This window comes from Tyto alba, unplaced genomic scaffold (assembly GCF_018691265.1).
Source record: "Tyto alba isolate M040663 unplaced genomic scaffold, T.alba_DEE_v4.0 Super-Scaffold_2, whole genome shotgun sequence".
Taxonomy (NCBI): Eukaryota; Metazoa; Chordata; class Aves; order Strigiformes; family Tytonidae; genus Tyto; species Tyto alba.
In genome coordinates, this window is record NW_024881282.1 from 21,101,579 (window position 1) to 21,127,317 (window position 25,739).

General features: G+C 41.0%; 2 protein-coding genes across 2 annotated transcripts in view; both read right to left on the bottom strand.

Annotated features, from left to right (window-relative positions):
- LOC104366465 (mitochondrial intermediate peptidase) overlaps positions 1 to 11,362 on the bottom strand; it is a 79,719-nt gene extending 68,357 nt beyond the window's left edge. Inside the window, exons 1-6 of the mRNA XM_042792969.1 lie at positions 11,138 to 11,362; positions 8,113 to 8,286; positions 6,310 to 6,398; positions 4,057 to 4,143; positions 3,082 to 3,145; positions 1,112 to 1,294 (exon numbers count right to left, since the gene is read on the bottom strand). Of these exons, the coding sequence (XP_042648903.1) occupies positions 1,112 to 1,294; positions 3,082 to 3,145; positions 4,057 to 4,143; positions 6,310 to 6,398; positions 8,113 to 8,286; positions 11,138 to 11,326 (786 nt within the window). The 5' untranslated portion in view covers positions 11,327 to 11,362. The remainder of the gene's footprint in view (positions 1 to 1,111; positions 1,295 to 3,081; positions 3,146 to 4,056; positions 4,144 to 6,309; positions 6,399 to 8,112; positions 8,287 to 11,137) is intronic.
- A 1,900-nt stretch (positions 11,363 to 13,262) lies between these two features.
- LOC104362825 (complement C1q and tumor necrosis factor-related protein 9A) lies at positions 13,263 to 25,528 on the bottom strand. Its single transcript, XM_042792669.1, has 5 exons — positions 25,477 to 25,528; positions 23,628 to 23,669; positions 20,815 to 21,006; positions 18,750 to 18,812; positions 13,263 to 14,146 (listed from the first exon to the last, which is right to left on the bottom strand). The coding sequence occupies exons 3-5, from the start codon at positions 20,978 to 20,980 to the stop codon at positions 13,341 to 13,343; spliced, it is 1,035 nt and encodes a 344-aa protein (XP_042648603.1). The 5' UTR covers positions 20,981 to 21,006; positions 23,628 to 23,669; positions 25,477 to 25,528; the 3' UTR covers positions 13,263 to 13,340.
- Positions 25,529 to 25,739: the final 211 nt, after the last annotated feature.

A 25,739-nucleotide genomic window follows, 5' to 3' on the forward strand; every position in this document is an offset into this window, starting at 1 on the left:
AGACGGTAAACTTCTAACTTGGATTGCTCCATAACCTTCCTAGGGATCAAAGTGAAGCTAAGTTGCTCATAGTTTTCCAATCTGGGGGGGTTTGGCCTTTCTGAAGATGTGTGGAACATATTATTTCCACCGGTCATTAGAGTTCTTCCCTGATCTTCACAGACTACCAAAGACAGCAAGACTTTCAAGGACAATAGCCAGGTCTCCCTGGACACTTGGATGCAGCCTGTCTGGTCACAAGGACTTGTACAGGTTGAGTTCTCTCAAATAATCCCAAACTGGATCCTCATCTACTGCTGGTTCTTCTTCTCTTAGAACCCCTTCACTTAGCACAGTGGGCCGGGAGACATCAATCGTGAACACTGAGGCAAAGAAAGCAATCAGCACCTCAACCTTACCTGTGTCTGCTGCCGCTAAGTCACCCACCTCACTCAGCACTGAGCCTGCCTTTTCCTTGTCCAGCCTTTTAGTATTAACGCAGCAGCAGTTGCTCTTCTTGTTGCTTTGATATCCCTTGCAAGTCTCAACTGCAGTTGAGCTTTGGCCTTCCTGACATCATCCTTACAAGTACAGACAATATTTCTAAATTCCTCCCTTGTATCCTGTACCTGCTTCTACCTCAAGTCTGCTATCTTTTGGACACGAAGCTTTGTCACGAATTCCCTGCTCGCCAAGCCTGGTTCCCAATACATCTGCTTGGCTTTCTAAGGATCAGGATGTACTGATACTGAGTATCTTAGTATCCTCATGTGCTTGGAGGATGCTTCCTTTAAAAAACTGTCAGCTTTCTTGAGCTCCTTTACCCTTCAGAGCTGCATCCTATGGGACCCCACCTTCCAGTTCACTGAATAAGCTGAAGTCTGCTTGCCTGATATCCAGGGTCTGTATTTCACCCCTCTTCTTCCTCAATCCATTCAAGATCTTCACTTCCATTATTTCATTGCTGTTACAGCCAAGGCTGCCATTGATTATTATGTTCTAATACAGTGCTTCCTTGTCAGTCATAGCATCGTAATCATAAACCATATGCATTTGCCTCAGTAACGAGTAAAATAACTGACACACGTTTTTGTTACAGAGTATGCCAAAGCAAACTCAGGAGAATACGCACCAGATCATCAGGACAATCAGCATGCAGACCAGCAACTTGTAAGTAATTGCCTTCAGCTGTAAAATTATACCGAATATGCTCTGGCAAAACATGTTTGTCAATCTTGTTGGGAAGGTGAGTTCCTGTCAGAAATTCATTGCATAAATCCAATATTCTGACATTGAGGTTGACTGCCTTTTTACGCTGTAAGAAAAATAAAGTACAAAATACATAATATTTTCAGACATAGTATAAGCAGAACTCAAAGTTTCTAAATCCTTAAAGGACTTTTCCAGAAATGAAGCAGAAAATACAACATTTAAGATTCAACCCACAGCATCAACAAAATCTTAATGTAGTGCTGAAGTCAACAAGATCAGATGTTCATACAGATCTATAATTTCATACAGGATTGAAATTTTAAAGAAAATGTCTATGTTTCTACAGTAAGAAAATGTACAGTGAAGTTTAAGTAGAATTTACATAAGCTTTGCTAGCTGCTTTGAAAGCACTTATAAAACTATGCTTAATACGATTGTCATGTAAAACACAGAAGAGAAAAAAAGCATCATCCAGACAGATAAATCCTACTAGCATCCTGAAACAGATACAGAATTACAGTTCTCTTGTTACTGTTGGTATTGTATTATTTTCTGAAGAACATAAAGCATTTACAGTATTTCAACCTTTCCCTGAGGAGTTTGTGATTTAGGGCTTTATCACCATCACTACAGTATTTCACAAATTTAACCTTACTGTAAGATTTGCTTCAGTGAACTTACTCATATTAGTAGAGTATGCTCTCTGTTGTCTGTGGGTTCACAGCTCAAAAAAAAAGGATGAGGATGCAGATACAACATACTTGTAAAGTCCAAAGAATGACAAAACCTGCCAATCTCCGTCCTCCTATTCCACCCTTACTCTTTAAAATACCTATTTTGAGTTTTATTTTAAAAAGCAGAAATTCTTTAGAGCAGAAGTAAATTTCAACTTCCAACAGTGAAGGATTTCTAAAGTCTGAAAGGAGAATTGAAAAGAAACACTGAGCAGCAAGCAATAGAAGAAAAGTGGAATAGGCAGTGAAGGAAGAAGAAAATGTGCAAAAGTAAGGGACAAGTGAAATTGTAACTGAAAGGGGATGAAGCACCATAGAACCAATAGTCAAATCAGACATAAAATCCTGAGTGCAAGTTTCAGAGTTGTCCTTTGTACAAAGTAATTGTAAAAATATATTCTAGAAGCATTTTCCAGGTCACAAAACACCATCACAACCACGATTTTCAGAGTAACTTTACCACATAAAAGAGCCTTTGTACAGATCTTTTTGGAGGCGATGACTCCAATAAACAAGGTATTAGCTTTATACAGGGACATGAGCTATGAACAGACACCCAACAGAGCATCCATACCACAAAGCATGGTGAAAGCTGATGGTTTTGGCAAATCCATCACTAACTACATGCAAAAGGAGGTAAAAGCTCCAACGGAGGTAATCCGACCAGAGATTCAATTTTGAAGAAGATTTACAACTTCTGGTTATGTGAGCACCAAAAGAGAGCCTGGACACACACCGGATTCCCTCTAAAACACTCTACTTGATTAGCCTGTCATCACAGTGCATGGGGTGCTGCTTTTCCCCCTCTGTAAATAGGTTGTCCAGGCAGTTAAGCAGCTATTTTAAATATCTGATGCAGACACTAATCAAATAAAGCAGGATCCCAGGTCTTGCTTGTAACTCTTCAGAATGGACAGAGGAATGATGAGGGCCAAACTGGGTAGAACAGCCAACTAACATCTACAACAACATAAAAAATTCACTTTAGAAGTGATTTAAAATAGACAATCACTTCTGAGAAGACAAAATTTCACAGAGGACAATGGGAATCTTGGAGGACAAACTGGCCCAGAATCACGATTCATGTCCCACTTTTCATTATCTCATCTTTGGTAGTTAGGCAAATTTCTGTTCATATATTGTAGCCAAAAATTACCTTTTCTTCATCCAAATGAATGCCACTGATCTCAAAATCAAACATAAAAAGTTCTGCCACTCTCCTAAAAATACAGTAAATCCCCGTTAAAACAGCCTCATTTTATAGTAAGCATAATTTCTTAACAGATTTTGCCCTTAATAGTTACTTAGGTTTCATGTTTTACAGAGAATAACACCACAGTTATACGAGTATTCTTATTATGGACACAGACTTTTTATGGTTTATGTCCTTAACAGTTTATTCAGTGAATCATGATTTTTCCTCTGTAGTTATTTTAGTCATCTGCATTAAAAATAATCTTCTATTACATTATTCTATATGTTTAAGCAATTTGTGCAGATTACCATTTTGACACTTCATTTATTCTCACGGGCCAGAAAAAGACCTCTTCAAATATAACATCCTTAATAGTGGGGAAAGGAGGAAGAAGGAAGTAACTTACTCAAACATTAAGCTCGTCTAACCATGTCAGCTAACAAATAATTCAAAACTATAACTGAATAAGCAGCTAATAAAACATTTTACAGCAATCATAAAGTAAGCTTTATATAAATATACTGATAATATTATTTTGAAATATATCAATTTCTACAAACTAAAATCATTATATAGTCTGTTCCCTACTTTTATTGCTAAAAACACTGATATATACACCAGAGTACAGTATCTCGTTTTAATCAAAATTGTGTTATTGAAGAAAATCTTAAATTCTCATTTTTTAGTTTTTGCAGATCTCAGTTATTCAGCCTAAATACATCTTGTGCTCTACAGCCACAAAGACATCCCCCAAGACTACACAACTACAAACTCCATAACTCCTGTGCAGGTAACTCAGTAGTGACTAATAAATTAGTAACCAATGTGGTATGTTTTCCAGTTGTATTAATTAATTTAACAAAATACAAAATATAAGCACAATAAGGAACGATATATACTATCTAAAAATCTAAATCTATAAGCATTGTTAAGTACCTGGTTTCCGGATCTAGGGAACTCATAACAATTTCATCAGCTAGCAGACGTCTCAAACTCTGACACAGTTCAACATCTGTATTTAATCTGTAAAGATAGAGAGTAAAAGAATCACGCATTAGCAACAAACACTAGTATTTCAGACTCTTGGTATTACTCAAAGGCAAAGCTTAGTATTTACTGAAACATTAAAACCCAAGGATTGTATTTTGAAAATGCTTTCTGGTTCACAACCACACTTAAAAACAACAAAATTTGTATAAAAAAGATGTGTGGATAAACTGGCATAGAAACAGGTCTTGTGCATCCAATAGGAAAATACTGGACGGCATTTTGTGGCAAATACAAGCAAATCTAAGACCGACAGCTTATTTTTTATGCACAAAGATAATCATGGCAATAGCATACAGGTGGGACTTCTGTTTTCTAATCCTTATTTTGAAAGCACTCCATTAAAGGAAAACCTGTGCTCAAGTTTACCATCAGATAAATGTGCTTCTGGCTGCCACTGAAGTAAAGAGCTTACTGTCCCCAGGACATTTCCAGATGCTCATCCCTGTCCCTGTGCCAGTCAATACTATGTCCATTGGATTTGCTGGCATGTTAATTACAAGGATGTATGTCGACCTGGATTATTGGGTGGGAATCAGAGCAGGGAATGAAACATGCATATACATGAGCATAGTTGTGGTGGGCAGCAGCCTCCCATCTCACGGTCTTGAACACTAACTTCTTAAATCAGCTGAGGTGCAGGAAGCCTCTGCAGCCCCATTTGTGAAATGAACTTAATAATTACCAATACCCAATTCAGAGACAGAAGATGACATTGCATCATGCCTGTACTTCAGAAAAGGCTCTGTACAGAAGGTGCTAAATAAGAAGCCCAGCACTCTGTCAAAAAGTGGCTAAAACCAGGTATGTATTGTTAGTAGTTCCTGAGGGATACCATTTGCCCATGAAAACATTCAACAATAGCTAGTTTTGAGCATTTACAATAGTGTATGAACCTCTCCGATTAATTTGTGACTACTTTCTTCTTTCTACAAATTTTAAATCTGAAGTGGTATTTAGATATTAAAAGTCAGAATGAGCACACCATACATAACAACCTAAGTCCTGAAAAATCCAGTTTCAAGTGAAAGGTTTTCCAAACATGCTGGCAAGACCAAAACAAAAGTTTCTGCTGAATTTAATCTTAGAATTCTCTTTTCAGCCAGACACGTTAGTCACAAGGCTTACTAAACAAACTGATGCACTGCTGTCCTCCTCTGGGTACAAAAGGCTTCACTGCCTCTGCAACTTACTGTGGAACACCAGGTCAACACGTCACTGCCCCCACACATTTGGAATCCTGAGGGAAGCAGCAGACTCTGGGGAACCTTCACAGTACTGCTTGGAAAAGCTTTCACTTAAGAAGACTACTGATTTCCATGGGAAGGGAAGACACTGAAAGAACAGTGCATCTGGAGGTTAAAGATCACCCCTTTCCACCTTCTTGCCAGCACAAGCAGACGAGAAGCAAAGCAATTCACTGTAGTCAAGGTCCACAGAGGTAACTTTCCGGATTTTAGGTTTTAAGATATTTTTTAAAAAGAAAGAAAAGGACAAAAAAAAGAGCCACACTTCAGAAATAGAAGTCTTTAAGAACATATTCTATAAAATAGGTTTTTAAATAAATCACAAGCATGCCAAGGTAGACCAAGCACATACCACAGCCCTAGACAGACACATCCTCAAACATTCCTTTTAATGGGAGACTATCATTTCCTCTTTCACATATCCCACTCACTGGTTGAAATTCAAGGGGTAGACAAACCAGAAGAAAAGGTGTTGTGAAATATAGCAGCTTAAATCTTAAAAACAAATAAGCATTTTGTACATGCGCTCTACAACAGCTAGCTAACTGTCACAAGTCCTAGAAAAATGTAGATTTGAAACTTTCACTGGTTTCAGTGACACAGAGTCAGTTGCTAACCTAAAAACTGTTCAGAACATAAATTGAAACTAAAATAGAATAACCTTTCATGAGACACTGTAACAAAGCTAAATCCTTAAATATTTGTAACAGCAAGACCGATACTTTGTTTCCATGTGCAAATCCTTCCTCAATACTTCTTTGTTGATTGCAGTTTTCATAGATGATATGACAGTCATTTTTAAAGATGTAAATGGAAATAATAAAAAAAAAAAAAAAAAAAAAAAAACAACCAACCAAAAAAAAAACAACCAACCAACCAAAAAAAGCACACATACTTCTCTACCACAGTTCCAATGTTCCTGCAAGCTTCTTCAGCAGCCTCCCTGAATGCAAAGTCAGGATGGGCAATTTTCACAAAATCAGCCTGACATAGTAGAAGAAGAAAACAGTGAGACAAAAAGGCAAATAAAAAAATTTTTAATTATAAACAAAGTTGCACTCAAGTAGTTCCATTTCAATTAAATTTATTTCTAAAGTTCTGTATAATCTATTTGCAGAAACTATTGTATCAGACAGTGAATGTATCTCTCCAAAAATATGTTTAAAGAGAAAACCTTAAAGTTATTCTGGATCCAGAACAGGGTTTTTATTTGATTTACTGATTCTTACTAGGTATCCAAATAATTAAAGGAGTTCAGAAGGCTAGAAGGATGCTAAAAGGGTGCTGGAGACCTAGGTGCTTCCATGACTGCCAACAGGAATTCAGGGATGTTCTGGCATTGAAATGATAAAGAATAAAAGATTAGGAATATACTTAATTAAAGATTAGGAATATACTTAATTAAAGATTAGGAATACATTGAAGACATTCAGCATAATTTTACAGAAAGTACATAAACAAGCTTGATTTTGTTCAACAGCAGGATTGCCATTTGATTGAAAAGGCAACCTTACAAACGTTACAGACTTAGGATTTCTGTATCTGAGAATCTGTTTAAAATCCTGTATATTATTGACAGAATAGGTGCTGAATAGCAGATCTCAAAATTACTGCCAACAGATAACAATCACCAAATTGCTTCTAGACAGAGCTCTGCAAACTCCGCATCTCTGAACTTATAAAGCTGGAAGTAGTACACAGGAGGTAATTTTAACTCAGCAAACTGATACAAAACTATGACCACTGAATTATGATATTAGTGATTTAGTTAGATATTGATTGATTAAGAGGAATTAGGCATAGTCTATATAAAATAAGAGACAAAAGGAGAATTAGTGACTCAACAGAGCATGTTAAGTATTTTCAGAAGGAAAAAGTGCACAAAACATGTCTTAATTCTAGAAAAGAGTTAGAAACCAGATTTGAGAACTGAAAACACACAGAGAAATCTGAATGTGAAAACCAAAGTAAAAAAATTCAGTAACCTATTTACTAAGAACTGATTTCAGTATGAAAGTTGGGTCTGCTTCCTTCAAACGAAGAATGATGCTTTGATATAATATGTACTTCGGGCAAACAGTTTCCAGAGCACAATATGAAGTTCTCCATTAAATTTAACATTTTGTGATACAGAATATCAGACTAAGTACTCTAATTCTTTGGACCACAGAAACTGAAATCTAGGAAACCGCTGCATTTTTTCTTGCGTTAATAAACAGCAATACTGTTTACTTTTATCTGATGCCTTTAATCTGTAAATTCTTTATGGACCTCCACCTATAAATTTTCATTATTTAAAAACATCTGTACTGCAAGCCCAGCTTTGAGAGCAATCCCCTGTTTTCTATAATGTAAGTGACACTGGAAAGCTTATGTATTAATATTACAGCAGAAATACAATTCTGATTTCACTGTTACTTTTCTTGTGTCCTTTATACTATTTTTACACCTGTCTTAGAATTAACTGCACAGTTTGACAGGATTTGTAGTTAGCTATCATTTGATAAAAGCTTTTGTAATTAATTTTCAATCAATTTAATTTTCTGTCTTAATACAAAATTTCAGTGTGGATCTGCTATTTACTGCAGTGCAGAAAATCATAAAAAGGAGCAATGTTGTGTAAGCTTATTAAATCAGTCAATTTAAAAGAAGTGGCTTCAAGTAATAATAATAATAATAAAAAAAAAAAATCACTTACCAAGTCTGCTACTCTGCACAAGCCATCTGAAAGCTGATCAAAGATCATTACAGTCTCTGGCCCAGGTGGTGTTGAACATGCCTTCTGGACTAACCGTTCTGATTCTTGCAAAGCTTTGTCCTGCGCTTCTTGAAACCCTTCTGGACAGCTCAGTTCTGGAACACCAAACAGACCCTGCAGTGCACAACACAGTGAGAACACATCACATCTGCCCCTTTGTTTCAGGATGGAATTATCAGCACAAAATTTTACCAAAATTATCCTAGACAGTATATTGTTACACTTCACTAAAACATTCCTACATGAGTGTCTTTGTAAAGAGAACAGTCACAAAATCAGTTAAAGACAGTGGTATCACACAAAAACATCTTAATTTCCCAGAACAAAACTTCACTGAGGTTCTTTTAGCCATAATTGTTCTCAGCAAGCCCTAAGAGTTCGGCATCAAATCTTCACAAACTCTCTTCTTCCACCCCATAACCTCCTATCCCATCTTCTTCTCAAAGCGTTTTTTATCTCACTTCCAAAGCACGGGCACCAGACAAATCATAGGAAGTCCATTTACATTCTGAAATGAGGGAAAATCATCCCCCTGAAGCAAAAGAGACTTATCAAGGAATATCAGGACTAAGTAGGAGTGCCAGAACAATGAATAAGGTGGCCAGGAGCAGATACAAATGGATTGCAGGCAACAGGACAGTTGTCTCGGGCTCATTAAATGAGCCCCAAATACCAGAACCAGATCTCAAAGAAATGATCAGTAACAGCTCAAAAAATTTCATGATATGAACAGTTTTATTCTTGAAGTTCGTATCAAGCCTGGTCCTGTCTAACAGGACAAGGTAAACACACTGATTCGGGCAGGATAGTCACAGACAGCAGTTCTGTTCTGCATTTGTGGAAGAGAATTAGAGGTCCTACTGCAAATCAAACAAAATTGCTATCACTACTCGCTAGAGCAGTTCCACAATACAGACCTACAACAGTAAAAACACTTCATTTAAGATAAAACAGCATCTCTGCAAGCAATACACTCCCTCTGCAACTGCCTAAATGCAACATGAGCATCTCCTTACCTCCTAACTACAGCATCTAACAGTACAAGGTACACAATTTTACACAACATCCATCCCTTCCCAAATTTAACCTCAGCATCTAAAAACTACAACCTGGATTTGAAAATCTGCAGGCAAGTCACTTTACAATACACCTTCTGAAAACTCTTTTGTGCTACAGCAGTCAGTTGCAGGTTTGCATGTAGCTTCCAAGTATTTACCCAAATAAAATTAAAAGCTGAAAACTGACAACTTGTCTGTAAAAGTATACATTCTGAAGCAAAAGCATCCCCTAAAGTAACTATATGGGACATTCTGAGTCACTTTTTCCTGTTTTCTTCCTGCCACTGTTGCCAAAACTGTACTCTCCCCCCTCTTTTTTTTTTTTAACTCTCCTAATGTTCTTACTATAAGCTGGCCACCCTAAAACAGAAACTGTCTCCTCACACTTCACATGTTTTGATTTATTATTTGGAAACAGGAACTGGACTGAAATGAACACTGAAAAAAATATTTTTATATATTTACACATGTATATAAACACGTGCACACAAACACAAATATACGTGTACCATACCACCTTTCCATAATGTATGCTGTCTAAGAGACTCACTCAGATCCTCAGCCAGCTGATGCAGCATCCTGCAACATCCCAGACAGCTCCTGGCCTTCCTGCTGCCCTACATCACCATTCACTCTCCCAACTGAGCTCCTCCTGCGCATGTAGTCCTTTGTGGACAAGAGATATCTTCTCTTAGAGATCAATTTGCCATGGAGCTTGTCTTCCATATGACTGCCAAGTTCAACATACAAATCTAAAAATTGCAAAAAAAATGAAGCCTGGTGTGCAGGTCTCTGTATTCTTTAACAGTGTGGCTGCACAGCTGAAGCATTATTCTATTTGCTTGGCCTCAGCATTTACACCCTTCCTGTCGCAGCCTCTTTGGAAGCCTGAAATACACATCTCTAATTCCCAAAGAACTCTACATCCTCTCCGTGGGCCAACTGAATCCAGAACTCATTCCCTAGGCCAGGAAAATGCAAAATATTTAACTGAAATATTTCCTGGAGCAAGACTTACACCAGGGTATCTGCAGAGGTAGAAGAGCCAGAATAAGTTTCCCAAACAAGTGCTGGTTTATAAACAGAGGTCAGGTTTGTCCTCACTGAATCCCTTAGTCTCAGAGTTGAACAGCTTCACCAGCCTGAGCACCATGGCAGGAACAGCTGAGTCAGCAGACTAACACCTGGATTTTACAGGAGTAAGCATTCTGCATGCACTGTGCCACTGAAGGTACATATCTTATGCTGTCTAGGAACTTGTTTAGATTCCCAGGACTCTCATTAGCAAACATACCTGACTCATCCTGAAAATAAATAAATCAAAAAGCCTGACTGTCACAAACCCAGCAAAAAAATGTTGTGGGTTTTTGTTTGTTTTTTTTTTTTTGCCACAAGCAATTGAATGTTAAGAATGATATCCACACAAAAGGATATCATCAGTCTATCTGATTTTGAGGCACTGCAGGAGTGCACTGGCATGACACTGATGGATTAAAAAAGCCACAGCCAGGTAAGAGTTAGCAGTGGAAGGGATAATGCATATATATATATATATATATACTTATGGTCTCTATTGAGGCTCTAAGCAAATGTTTAAATAAACAAGGCTTTGATTTTCAAACTCTCGCGTGTCCAGAAGACAGAATGCTTTGGCTCATGAGAACCAAAACAAACCCTTACAAAGATGTCACCGCCAAAACAAACCCTTACAAAGATGTCACCGCCAAAACAAACCCTTACAAAGATGTCCCCCCGGCACCGCGATTCGGAAGCTTTAAAAAAAAAAAAAAAAAAAAAAAAAAAAAAAAAAAAAAAAAAATTTGCACTGAAGAACAGCCGAGCGCCGGGCTGCCGGCAGCCAGGACCGCCTCCAGCCCGCCGCAGGCCCGTCCCCGCCCGCCGCTCACCGTCTCCCTGCCCGCCGCGCTGCCGCGCAGCTGCTGCTGCTGCTGCTTCGCATCGAAGGCGGCGCCCACCGGGCTCCAGCTGGTGCTGACGGCCCGGCGGCCCGGCCCCGCCGCCCGGCCCCGCAGCGCCCGGCCCCGCAGCGCCCGGCCCAGCGCCGCCGGCAGCGCCCGCCGGCAGCCGGACAGCATGGCGGAGCAGGCCCCAGCACCAGGCCCCAGCACCAGGCCCCAGCACCAGGCCCCAGCACCAGGCCCCAGCACCAGGCCCCAGCACCAGGCCCCAGCACCAGGCCCCAGCACCAGGCCCGGCCGCGGTGGAGGGAGGCGGAGCTCCCCGGCCGCCGCCCGCCCTCAGCCCGCCCGCCGCCCTCGCTCCCTCCCCGGCCGTTCCGGCTGCGGGCGGCCGTGGCCCGGCCCGGCCCGGCCCGGCGCTGCGGGGAGGAAGGGAAGGGCCCGGCGGTGGGAGGAGGGGCCCTGCCGACTGAAACCTCCCCTATATGTTTTCCAGTTAAAACTAAGTCCACTTTAAAGTGGTGTTTTGTTTTCTTTTTTTTTTTTTTTTTTTTTTGGTCTAGATGCTTCTATGACACAAACTGATGGCCTGTGGTTTACAAGAAAAAGATCTTTTGCTGAAAAATTCACATAACCCTTTCACCTGTCACGGGGAGTCCCAGTATCTCCTTCACTGTAATTCAGCAGATGTGGGAAGTGCAGCCGTTTTTTTTTCCCGAAGAAACCCACCTCGCTCTGTTCGTTTTGGGTCTGGGATCTGTACTCGGGGTTCAGCAACTGTGGGGATGTCGTGTCCCCCCCCAGCATTAGGGGTGATGGAAAGCCAAGCCTCATGCGCCTACAAGGCGTTTGCACTGAATTTCACGATGCTGACCCATATCAGCATCTCTGCTTTATTCTCTTTCAAGGGGAGGGAGTGAGACTTACCAACATCTTTTGTTATATTTTTGAGTTTTAGGGGAAAAGGGGGGAAAAAGAAAAAAAATTGAGAAAAATTCCAGAAATTAAAGTTTTGTGGCACAGAAGATATCTCTCCATCACTTCTCCAGTATGTCTGCTTCAGTGTTGATTAAAAGTTATCTTGCATTTGAGAGAATTTGTTTTGCACCAGCTAATTCTGAAGTACAGCAGCGTTATGCTGTATCTTTGCACCAGCACTGAGAATCCGTTCCACATCAGAGACCCCACATGGCACTTCCTCCTATCACTCCATTTTGCTCTCTTTCAGACCTTCATCTACCATGTTGAAAAGCTGTGAAATCCACCCAGCTGCAACAAAACTCACTTGTGCCACAGAGCCAGCAGCCCCTGTGGAGGTATCAAACTATGCTAATTTTAAGTTAAAAAATTATTTTGAAATAGTTGGATGTAAACTAACCAAGTTTCAAGTCCATCTATGCATGCCACCTAGAAAGACAGAAACTGGCTTGGAAGTAACTGCTGCGTAATGTTTATACAAGATGGCAGTGACCTACATGTCATAATTCCAGAACTTTAAATTTTATTGTTTATTTCATCCCACTTTATTTTAAAACATTTGTCCTCTAGAACTGGTGTATGCACCCCTGTATAGCTACAGTAAGTCACCAAACCAGTAATGTGTAGATTCTTTAGAGCTGTCCTCTCCTTATGCAGAAGCTGTTGCTGAAACCAAGGGTCCTGCAACTGCAGCCATAAAAACAGTTTATGCACATGAGGAATTTCTTTTATTTTGAGTTTTAAAAAGCAAAGCTGACAACAGTAGATTAGGACAGCTTAATAAATAAACACCTGATACCTTGTGACTGGGACAAGAAGGTGTTAAATTCAAACTCTTCTGAGCAGGGCTCTGAGGCCTTGAGCTCTGTTTTAGCAGCTGGTCCTGAAAACTTCAGCACAGTAAGTTGTGCAATGAGCAGTTGTGTGCATAATGAAGCCTGGTTTCCTACAGATATAAGTAGTGTGATCCTACACCTTCCCACTGTGATGACTTCAGTTTAGAAACAAAAAAAAAAATGTACTCAACATTTAGGGAGATGCCTAGCTGGTCCCAACCCACCCTGCCGTCCTACACCTCCCTTTCAGCCCTCAGTGTACCTCCCTGGATGATTTCTGGTTTCTGTTGAATCCAGTAGAAATTGGCCAGCAGATAACAACTTTATTAGGGAGGGCTGAAGGACACAGACGTCCAGCATTCACAGGTAACGTGGAGTTATGCGGCAGGCGACGGCAGCGGCTCCAGCAGGTGAGAGGTGCTGAACAGGAGGAACCCCGAGAAGGTGGTATCATCATCAGCGTCTGCAAACAGCCCGTTGAAAGTCTCTCCTTGGTGAGCCTGCAGCCACACCTCGTCTCCTCCCTGTAGCTCGAGAATGGCAGCTCCCGAGGCCTGGTCCTCACCACTCTGGTACCTGTCCACTGTGTGCAGCATCTTGATGCCGTTTTTAACTAGAGCTACTCGGACGTTCCTTGAGTAGACAGTGATGTGGTAGGTGAAATAGTAAACACCAGGATATTTGCAGGTGAATTTGCCAGTAACTGAGTTGTAGTCATTCAGACTATTATACAGCACCTTGTCAAACTTGATCGGACGATTCGGGGGGGGGAATTTGGTGGCAGTTGTAAGGCCAACACTGAAAGCACTCCTTGGCAGGACTGCTGGGGCACCTACATTCCCCTTATCTCCTCTGTCTCCTTTCAAGCCTCTTTCCCCCTGAACTCCTGGGTTACCCTGTGGCCCCAGATCTCCAGCATTACCTTTAGGACCTGGATTTCCAGCTGGGCCAATTGGCCCTGGGAAACCAACTCTTCCAGGGTGGCCAATTTCACCCTTTGTCCCTTTTGGACCTATGGGCCCAATGTCTCCTTTTAAGCCCCTTTGTCCTTGCAGTCCCAGCTCTCCCTTCTGACCTTTGTAACCCACTGACCCGATAATTCCTTTTGGACCCAGTTTCCCAGGTCGTCCTCTTTCTCCTTTATCTCCTTTGTTCCCCTTCTCTTCCACAGTGCCTTTGGCTCCTACATGAAAAACAACAACAACAACAACAAATAGAAAAAGATACTTTCTTGTGATCTTCCACTGGATTAGTGTGGTGTGAGTTTTAGCATTAAGACATATATGTGTAGGTGTGTGTCAACATAGCACATATGTGCTCACTGTACATACAATGTCTCATACATTTAAGTGCAGGATAAGCACAATATTTGAAGAACCTGTTATTCTGTTAGAAAATAGGTGCCCTGGCTGAGAGCAGTAAGAATAAGATCAAAGAAAGGAGGGAGTATTATTTGTCTACAGACAGCAGTGATAGCTCACATCATCTCATGCACAGCAGCATCTGTCCAGAAACTTGTTTTCAGCTTTGGTATACAAAATGGGGAAGATGGTTTACTATTTAATCAGAGGGAGGTTCTATTTAGACAACACCCAGAACTTGCTTGCTATGTGTTTCTTTAAGTTCTACATGATAGAACTTTGTTTGGGTTACCCAGATTGCTACTGCAGTGCAACTAAAGTCATTTTGTTCTTGTTATTTGCTACCATGTTCTCCATTTATCCTTCATACACTCTTGGACTGAAGCTCAAAACCTTTGAAAATCCTCTGATGGCTGCATGAGGGTTTAAAGGTGAAGGCCTCATGATGTGAAGGGCATGTTAAGGATCTTTGCACAGGAGTTAGCAGGGCTCATTGAAAGAGCTTTAAACTAGGTTTGAAGGGGGAAAGGGGTAAAACCAGGCTTGCTAGAGATAAACCTGGGGGCAGCACGCCAATGTTTCAGAGACAGTGAGGTCCTTTGGTCTACCATCTCAGTGGAGGTAGGGGACGGAGATCCATGTGGCAGCAAAGATGCAAAGGTTATTGATGTGTTGGAAACCATGGAAGCACCTGAAAATGGTCACAAAGGAATTACACCTTCTCTCCCCCAAAAGGTGGCGGCATCAATAGTCCAACTGAAGTGCATCTACACCAATGCGCACAGCATGGGCAACAAACAGAAGGATCTGGAAGCCACTGTGCTGTAGGAAAACTATGATATAGTTGCCATCACAGAAACACGGTGTGATGACTTGCACAACTGAAGTGCTGCAATGGATGCTATAAGCTCTTCAGAAGGGATAGGCAAGGAAGGAGAGGCAGTGGGGTAGCCCTGTATGTTAGGGAGTGCTTTGATTGTCTAGAGATTAATGATGGTGATGGTAGGGTTGAGTGTTGTCCTGGGTTTGAGTGAGTGGTGGGGTTTTTTGGTAGCAGGGCAGGGGGCTATAGGGGCGGCCTGCTGGACCTGTTGTTCACAACCAGAGAAGGACTTGTGGGTGATGTGATGATTGGAGGCTGTTTTGGGCATAGCAATCACAAAATTATACAGTTTCTGGGAGAAGTAAGAAGGGGGTCAACAAAACTGCTACCTTGGACTTCTGGAAAGCAGACTTTGGCCTGTTTAGGAGCCTGGTGACAGAGTCCCTTGGGAAGCCATCCTGAAGGGCAAAGCTGTCCAGGAAGGCTGGACATTCTTTAAGAAGAAAATTTTAAAGGTGCAGGAGTAGGCTGTCCCCATGTGCTGAAAGACAGGTTGGCGGGGAAGAAAACCAGCCTGGCTGAACGGAGAGGTTTGGCTGAAACTCAGGAAAAAATGAAGAGTTTATGACCTTTGGAAGAAGGGGCAGGAAACTCAGGAGGACTACAAGGATGTTGTGAGGTTATGGAGGGAGAAATTTAGATGGGCCAAAGCCCAACTAGAATTTAATCTGGCTACTTCTTTAAAAGATAATAACAAGTGTTTCTATAAATACATTAGCAACAAGAGAAGGGGTAAGGAGAATCTCCATCCTTTATTTGATGTGGGGGGAAACATAGTGACAATGGATGAGGAAAAGGCTGAGGTACTTAATGCCTTCTTTGCCTCAGTCTTTAATGGTAAGAACAATTGTGCTTCGGGTACCCAGCCCCCTGAGCTGGAAGACAGGGACAGGGAGCAGAATGAAGCCCCCATAATCCAAGGGGAAATGGTTAGTGACCTGCTACACCACTTAGACACACACAAGTCTGTGGGGCCAAATGGGATTCACCCAAGGGTATTGAGGGAGCTGATGGAAGTGCTCACCAAGACCCTTTCAATCATTTATCAGCAGCCCTGGCTAACCGGGGAGGTCCCGGTTGACTAGAAGTTAGCAAATGTGATGCCCATCTACAAGAAGGGCTGGAAGAAGGATCTGGGGAACTACAGGAGCAAATCATCTTGAGCAGATCATCCTGACTGCCATCATGCAACACATACAGGACAACCAGGTGATCAGGCCCAGTCAGCATGGGTTTATGAAAGGCAGGTCTTACTTCACTAACCTGATCTCCTTCTGTGAGAATGTGACTCGCTTAGTGAATGAGGGAGAGGCTGTGGATCTTGTCTACCTAGACTTTTGTAAAGCTTTTGACACTGTTTCCTACAGCATTCTCCTGGAGAAAGTGGCAGCTCATCGCTTGTACAGGTGTACTCTTTGCTGGGTAAAAAAAGTGGCTGGATGGCCAGGCCCAAAGAATGGTGGTGAATGGAGTTAAATCCAGTTGGTGGCTGGTCACAAGTGGTGTTCATCAGGGCACAGTACTGGGGTCACTTCTGTTTAATATCTTCATCAATGATCTGGACAATAGGATCCAGTGCACCCTCGAGTAAGTTTGCAGATGACACTAAGCTCAGTGGCAGTGTTGATCTGCCTGAGGGTAGGAAGGCTCTCCAGAGGGATCTGAACAGGCTGAATAAATGGGCTGAGGCCACTCGTATGAGGTTCAACAAGGCTTAGTGCCGGGTCATGCACTTGAGTTACAACAACCCCATGCTACACTACAGTCTTGGGGAAGAGTGGCTGGAAAGCTGCCCAGTGGAAAAGGAGGTGTTGATCAACAGCCAGCTGCATATGAGCCATCCGTGTGGTCAGGTAGCCAAGAAGGCCAATGGCATCCTGTCTTGTATCAGAAATAGCATGGCCGGCAGGACTAGGGAAGTGATTGTCCTCCTCTGCTTGGCACTGGTGAGGCTGCACCTCAAATACTGTGTTCAGTTTTGGGCCCCTCACTACAAGAAAGACATTGAGATGCTGGAGTGTGTCCAAAGAAGAGCAACAAAGCTGGTGAAGGGTCTAGAGCACAAGTCTTTTGAGGAACAGCTGAGAGAACTGGGGTTGTGTAGTCTGGAGAAAAGGAGACTGAGGGGGACACCTTACCATTCTCTACAACTACTTGAAAGGAGGTTGTGGCAAGGTGGGTGTTGGTCTTTTGTCCCAAGTAGCAAGCAATAGGACAAGAGGAAATTGCCTCAAGTTGCACCAGGGGAGGTTTAGACTGAATATTAGGAAAAAACTTCTTCACTGGAAGAGTTGTCAAACACTGGAACAGACTGCCCAGGGAAGTGGTTGAGTCACCACCCCTGGGGGTATTTAAAAGGTGTGTAGACATGGTGCTTAGGGACATGGTTTAGTGGTGGACTTGGCAGTGCTAGGTTAACAGTTGGAATTAATGATCTTGAAGTTCTTTTCCAACCTAAACAATTCTATGATTCTATGTTAGCAGTTGATAGACAAAAGATATCACAATTATGATATACTTTATCAATCAGGAAAACTGATATTTTCTGCATAAGAGCCTCTGGCTTCTGATATTAGTAGTAATGCTGCATTTACAATTTACTGTTCTCAATTTACAATTGAGAGTAATTAAGAGCAGAAGTGAACTGAAAACAGGTGAGATTGTATGGTGAGCCTCTGGGATCACGAGTCCATGAGGACAAGGACACAGGAAAAGAAAGTAGCTTTGGTAATTTTAAACATTTGTGGCCTCATGTCTCACGCTCCTGCCAGGACTGGGGTCATTTCTGTTAGACTGGAGAAAAGTCTGAGGATTGTAGAGCAGCTTGTAATTATTCCCATGTAATGCATATACCGTATGTTATTTCTCAGGGTCAACTTCAGGATTTTGGAGAACCTGAACACTGTCTTTGGCAGTCTTCTATGCTTTTGGACATATACATTTAAGAGTACAATTACTCTTAGGGATGCACACATCCAGCATCTCAGAGTTACTGAATTTGTGCAGAATGATGCGATTCCATTTGCACAATGGCTGAGTCCCTGTTTTTATGCACAAGTCACTCTGAATGTGTACATCCATCTGACACAGGAGACATGCTGCATGTGCATAGTCTGGCTAAACAGGTGAAGTATACAGAATCTATTGTATTTTTAGGTGTATAACTTGCGTCTTCTACAATTTCTTTTAAAAGTCCCTTTCCTTGAAGTTGCACACATAGCTACAGGAGCCTCACTTTCCCGAGGCAGCTGCAGATGTGGTATCTTCCTCAGCAGCTGAAAAAAGGATCAGAGAGGGGAAAGATAGGATAACAGTCTGAGTGAACAAGCTGTAGGTCATCAGAGGTAACAGGATAATTGGAGGTGACAAATTCCTCTTGCATTGTCAGCATATGTGTGCAGCTGCTACTGCTTCTGGAAAAAAGGTTCTTTAACCTTTATGGTACTTTCATTACAGCTAGTATGCATAGTACATCCAGTACTCACAAACACAAGAGCAGCAGTTGACAGACAAATAATACATTGAAATACTTCTTCTCTGACCTTGTTCGCCTTTCTCTCCATTTGCACCATCTTTGCCTGGACTGCCAGGATATCCTGCTTCACCTAGTACAGGAGAGAAAAACTGATTTTCGTTAAACAATCAAATTACCAGAAAACTTGGGATGAATCCTTCTCTAATCCTTCTTCTTCAAACCTGGATAAACAGTAATGTTTAGAGTAGTCTTATTCCTGAGTTTTATTGAGTGAAACTGCTGGTACTTTTATCTTATAGAGAGATTGATGGAAACTCTGCTTGAGGACAGTGCTTTTTTGAGACAAAGGGAATCCTTGGCATGAAGTAGTGGGTTATTGAGATATGTATGGGAGCTATACCCTGGTCAGGATGACCGATGTAAAAACCTCTTCTACTGTTGTTGCCTCCATCCATGGAAGATACCAACAGGAAAAGGAGTGAGAAAGCCACATTCAGCAAGAATCTCTGCAGGGACAGGAAGCCTAGTGATGAATCAGTGGTAAACTCCCCTCTCAAGAAGAGACATCTGCAGGGGTTTGGCCAATAGTAATGAAACATTACAGTGGAATAATAGTGCCTGTAGATCTGAGGAAGGCATTCACACTCTTGAGGTCAATACGTTAGTGGATAGACTTGTCTTTCAGTGGTCCAGGGCAGGCCATAAGCAGTGAATAATTCATTGCCCAAATGATAAATGCTGGTTATTTTTCAGCTGATCTAGTTTTCTGTATAGCCACACAAACAGTTGTGGTGTGTAAGAGAAGAGTCAAGTGGTAGGAGAAGGATCTGATAGAGGATCCTGCCTATGCCAGCAGAGCCATCGAAGAACCACACATCAAACTACAGCTTCAACACCGATTCTGCAGCACACACTGTCTGCGAAGGCGTATACTTTTCTGGTGGAGCCGGTGATTCATTAGCTTAGCGACTTGGTCTGTTAAAGACAGACATTTCCACTAGCTTGAAAGACAGTAAAACACTTTAGCACATTTTAACTTAATTCCTTTTAGACTGTTGACCTCATTTTGGTTTATGTACTAGATTATATACTCCACTGAAAAGAGCTGTGATTCACAATCCTTAAGATCAGCTCTTGGTAGAACGGTTTATCTGTTAAGTACGGGTTTGATCCAAATTGATTTGTGCAGCTGAGTTAGCCAGGCCCACAATAACAGTATTTGTGACCAGTTAATGCATTAAACCATAATGTCACCTGCATGAAGCTACACAATAGCTGACCTAACATAAAGCCTGTTGGGGAAAAGGTGTCCCCCAAAAAAGTTTTGTGAACAAATTGGAAGCAGCAAATTTGCGCTTGTCCTGTGCTTTGCATTCTGGGGTCGTGACACTTCAGATGAAGTGTTACATGTCCATATGCTCACAGATTTACCACCTTGTGCAACCCTGGCCTTGATATTCCAGCATGGAGGCAAGGGCCATTGTTTTCCTGAGGTTTAATGTACTATATGAATTACTAGCTTTTGGATGCTGAGTAGATTACCTCTGCCTTCAGTATCACACAGAAATCTCTATTATAGACTGTTAGAGCAGATATGAATCCTATACTGCTTTTCATTAGTCTCCATTCTTGAATTTCCCTCTAGTGGCTCTTGAGTTAGAGCAACTAGGCACACTCAGAAGCAAGTCATATAAATGTAAAATACAGATAAGAAAGAGAAATCTTCTTCCTGCTACACACTTCTTATTACACCTTATTACATGTTTTTTTTTTTTTTTACTGAGATTGAAGCTCTTTACAGAAATATAGCTGCTACCTTAGAGATCTAGAAGTAGGTTTACAGGCTTTAAAATTTTCAAATAGACATGAAACTGTTCCCAAAATAGAAGGCATAGTCTTTCTTCTTTTGTTTTTATCCCATGGACTTGACCTCTCCATAGTATTAGCTATCTTGCTTTCATTATTAGTTCGTTCTTTCTATTTTCTTCTTCAAACACATAAACGACAAATGTCTGAAATGTTTCCTGAAGGCTAGGCAGAATAATCCTATTAATGCAGAGTGACTACAGACAACTTCAGGAACTAGTGGCATTGCATTTGATACATGAAATTATTTATTCTGAGTATAGTACCTGTATCTCCCTTGTCGCCTTTTGAACCGTCACGTCCGTCACGACCAGGTATGCCATTGTGTCCAGGATTGCCGGGGATGCCAGGATACCCTTGGGTACAGATGTCCTGGTTTTGTGTTTCTGCTGTGCTGACTACAATAGCCAGCAGTATAATCCAGCTTTTCATTCTTTATATAGGTTATATGATTTTGGCTGAAAGATTTAAGAAAGCAAAAGTCCATCTGCCTAAATCTACCTTAGAAGGGGATGCAGAGTGAGGGAGAGAGGAAAAAGAGGAAATGGGTTTTCACCACGTCTATTGTTTTCTTTTCTTTTTTTTATGCATCACTATATAGCATTAAGTACAGTCCTAGAGACTACTGAGTGCTATTTTAAATAATAATTTAATGGAAATATCAGCCATAGCATCCTTATACATTTGAAACATTAACTCAGCTTTACACAGTTCAAAATATTCCTTAGTTCCCTGTGATATGGAGCATCAGGTTCTGTTTCCTGTTTTCTTATGCAGTATCACTTGTGGAAAGAAGTGACTCTGCAAATGGAAATTTTGATGCAGGTAGATGGTGAGCAGCTAAAAGTCACAAAAGCTCTCTGGAGGTTTAGAGCTACACTTGATGTCCTCATGATCTAGCCAGCAAACAAGAAAACAACTGCTCATTGCATCCCAGAGTTTCATGCTGGTCTATTTGAACCATGAGTGTATTGACAAAGCCCAGATTTCATGGATTTGGCTGAACTTAACCTAGATTTCAAGATCATAATAAAAATGCCACTTGGACAAAAGTGATCATCTTGCCCCCAGTCCCCCAGCAATTACAGCAAGGAATATACACTTGCAGCAGCTATATGCCAAAGAACTTCCAGTGACCTGTCTTACTCCAACCAAAACTGTGAAATCCCAATGTCTGGCAAATCTACTAAGGAAGTGTGCTAATAATAATGTTGTTTCTATCGTAAGCCCAAATCAACAGTCAGAATTTCAAGTCTTCAAAGGGTGATTCAGGTAGGACCAGTGATCCTGCATTCATACTCAAGGATTCATACAAAGTCGTTTCTTTGAGCTGTAGTTCTGCTTATGGAACATACAGGCATTCTCCTTGTTCAGAAATCTCTTCGTAAAATCCTCTAGCCAGAACAGTGCCCAAGCAGGAGCTATTTCATGGCAATTGCTGCCTTTCAGAGCCATGCAGAAGCCTGTCTACGTTTTCCAGCTTCCTCTTTCCTATTTCAAAGACTTCCTACCAAAGAGCACCTTATGCATTTGGAGCCTGTAAGGAAACCCTTCTCTCTGATCTCCAACCTTTTATCAGTGTTGGCCATTAGTAACCCATTATCTATCTAACAGCTTCTTAAGGGAAAAATAAGTGGGTCAGCCAAGCAGTTCATAACCAAGAAGAAACAAAGATCTTAATGCCCACTTCTCAATCTGCATTTCTTTCTGCATCTTCTCATGACTGCACAGTTGTATCTCTCATCACCCAGGAGCTGGCTCTGGTGCCACAGGAGGTGAACTAGGGCAATTCAACCTCCTAATTCAGCACAAAGCAATAAACTTTTTCCCTCTTTTTTTTTTTTTTTTTTTTTGGTGTTTTTGTTTTTCCCATTGGAATTAGTCATCTACTGGGTTAATAAATTGAGTGACCTCACAGAGGGTCAGAGCTGGAGAGGAGCGAGGTAAGGTCAAAGATGTAAGGGATCAAGTAAGAGAGTTTTTTGGAAAAAAAAAAAGTCTTTGGTCTGGTTCTCCCCCTTCATGTAACTATTCTACTTAGAGTCCAGCTTGTATTTATCCTTTCATTAGAGTGGCCCTCCTATATGTCTTTTAATATAGGCCCACTGAAATACATTAATACTTAATTCTGGACATAAATGCTTTAAGTGAGTGTAAGTGCAATTAGTGGAAAGATATTAGATTGAGGAACAAAAATCAACTAGCAACAAAAACAATGCCCATTTTATTTGGAATTAATATTCATAAATATCTAATGCAGAGAAGCTTGGGCTATATAGGTTAAGTACTTATACAGGTAAAAGTGATAGAATGAGTAAATTTTACATAAATGTCTTTTGAATTGGTCCTTTCATTAATGAGAACTTATTACTAAAGTCAGTATTCCTTTTGAAATATTAACTAGCATTGACTGAAAAAATTATGTCTTCTGTTTAATCTTTTCACCACCATTTCTCAGTCTTATGAAACAATGCACACAAATACCATGTAGAGAGAGATAAGTATGTTCTCAATAAGAATAATTACACCCTACTAGCAGTATTCAATCTAAATATTCTTTTAACTTAATTTATAGAGGAAGACCTTAATTTTGAGACATGTTCCTTAATCTTTTTATTCTGTTTTTAGAAAAGTTCCCAATTTTGCAAGTTATTGGAAATGTGATTTACGGTGCCTTTTCCAATGGTCTACAGAGAGATGTTTGATCACCCACAAGCAAAATCCCGCTTTGTCTGCTGCTGCTGGTTGACACCAAAGAACTTGAAAATAGATTAAACATTTGCTACTTTTGAGCTATGTAAACATTTGCTGCCTTAGTGAAAGGACTCCAGAAGAACACGAAGGGAAAAAGTTCTCTGTATGACACTGTTAGGGTATGATGCACCCCGTGAAAAAGCCTGAGAGTCCTTATTCACTGACAGAAAACCCTATTTCCAGTTTTTAAGGGAGTATTTCTTGCACAAGGAACAGACAGTTTGGTCCCTGTACATGCACTCCTCTCCACAAGCTGACAACATCAATAGCAGCAGCAGCAGCTCCACCACCACCATCATCACATACGTGAGATCTTTGGTCTTACCTCATTCACGTCGTACTTGCAGTGTGCTTGGGCATCTTTAACCTGGGTATAAAAGCTTCATGTAAAGGAATGCACGCTTCAAATACGTGCCTTGAGGACAAGCACTTGTTTGGTCACTAAATTCTCAAAGGTCAGTGATTTAATTTTGAGAGCTGTTCAATAATTAAAACAGAAGTTTAAGCTGGAATCTTCCTATTTATTCCAATATTAAGCTGCAATGCTCTGTACTTTGGCTTTTACTGCTGTTATGTGAAAGAAAATTGTTAAAATGGATAAATAAGGCCTTGATTTGCCTGTTCCATTATACAAACACATTACACAGATGTTACCCTTTGACAGGTTTGTTGATTTGTGGGATGCAAGGCATGTTTCATACCATTATTGTGCTTCAAAAACATGTAATAAAGTTAGTTTATGTATCAAGCAATTTACAACGCAATTAGGGAGAAAAAAAATCCTAAAGAAAATAACAGTGCTGTTACTGTGGCATTACAAATATTAGGTGATTATGGAAAAGAAGTAATGAGGTTGAATTAAAGTAAATAACTGGAATGACAAAGAGAGGTTTTCATGTGTAATTGTCAGGCTCCCCATCTAGCCATTCAAGCACCAGTCAAAGCTATTGTGCTACTAAATTATGCATTATTGGTAACTAAATTTGAAGAATCCATAACTTGATATTTAATTCTTCTTGAAACTACTGAAACTGCTGCTGTCTAAGGACTAGTGGAAGTAAAGCAACTGAGTGTATCATCAACTCCATAAATGCTGATCATGAACAGTGAAAGATAAAACCAATAGTAACAGGAGTTAATGTGTCATAGGAAGGAGCCTTAATTCACCTCTGTTGGTACAAGAGACTGAAAACACTGTGTCTGAGGGGGTTCCCACACTGCAAAGAGATGACCGTGTAGTCTGCCTATCAAATAATGTATTCTCAGCAGAGCTGAGCAAGAAATAGTTTTTACTAAGGTCTTCACCACCACCCTGTGGTAATAAGAAAATACTGCAAGCATTACGGTGCTCTGGGAAAAAGGAAGGACAATGTGCAGCAAAGAGCTGCTCTACTTGAATGAACTTCTATAGCCAAATTAGCCTTGCTGCTGTGCTAATTGAGAAGAATAAATGAGAGCCATGACAGACAATTCTTTTCTCTTTACCCATGAGGCACCTTTCTAAGGTTCTTAGCCACAGCCCCCTCTCACACTTCAAAAGTTTGAGTCATTAAAAAACAGCCCACCCTGCCAATTTAGTGCTGTTTCTTCAGTGATCTGTCCTGCCATGCAGAAAACCTGGATTTATTGACAAACCTTCCTGGCTGCAGGGTGCTGGGAGAGCCGGTGGCTCTGTGGGGACAGCACTGGGGGCAGCAGGGTCTTCTGGGGACATGGCACCAGCAGCGGCAGGGCCTCCCGAGGAGGCAGGACCCTTACACTGACCCAAAAGAGGCTGTGAATTTTACAATGACAACAGTCACGGTCTGTCCATCCCAATCATGAGGTGAGAATGACAGAGTTCATTAGTTACATCTACCCTGATGGACTCTGCGGTTAGTCTGGTTTGATGCTTTTTGACAAGAGAACCGAGAAAACTGCTGCGGGAATGGCCTTGAAGACAAACATTACTGTCAGCTGCTTTCTAGTGTGCCTTGTGTCATCCCAGAACAAGGCCTTGGAAATAATTCCACAGTAGCAAAATTTCATCATTTGCTCTTAAAAAACGTTGTCTCTGAATGGCAGGATGTGCAGGAGTTTTTAGATTGATTGCTGTGCTAATTACCTTTGTTAGAAGCTGACTATGGCAGTAATGACCGTGAGATGGATGGTTAATAAAAGAAGATATACCTAACCTTATAAACAGAGCACCTTCCAGACATTTTTTCAGTCCTTCATGAGTCAGTATCTCCAAAGTCTGAGGTCTGCTTAAAGGTAGAGGCCAAGGTTAAATGTGCCTAGCAAATTTGCCTTCTGACAGTTCAAGGTATATATTGGGCCTTCTGCCTTCATTTCCGATGTGCCAGAAACGAGGAGGAATTTGCCATGAGTCTGGTTCTGCCAGCAAAGTCCCTCGGGGGCACCTGGAGCTCCTCCTTCCCCCAAAGTAGTTTCAGCT

What these genes read in the sequence shown, in the direction of transcription:
- LOC104362825 (XM_042792669.1), bottom strand. Translation starts at nt 20,980, where the DNA reads ATGAAAAGCTGGATTATACTGCTGGCTATTGTAGTCAGCACAGCAGAA. An exon ending in AGGCGACAAGGGAGATACAG is followed by an intron (nt 18,813 to 20,814) that starts GTACTATACTCA and finishes CTCCTGTACTAG; the next exon opens with GTGAAGCAGGATATCCTGGC. An exon ending in TGGAGAGAAAGGCGAACAAG is followed by an intron (nt 14,147 to 18,749) that starts GTCAGAGAAGAA and finishes TTTTTCATGTAG; the next exon opens with GAGCCAAAGGCACTGTGGAA.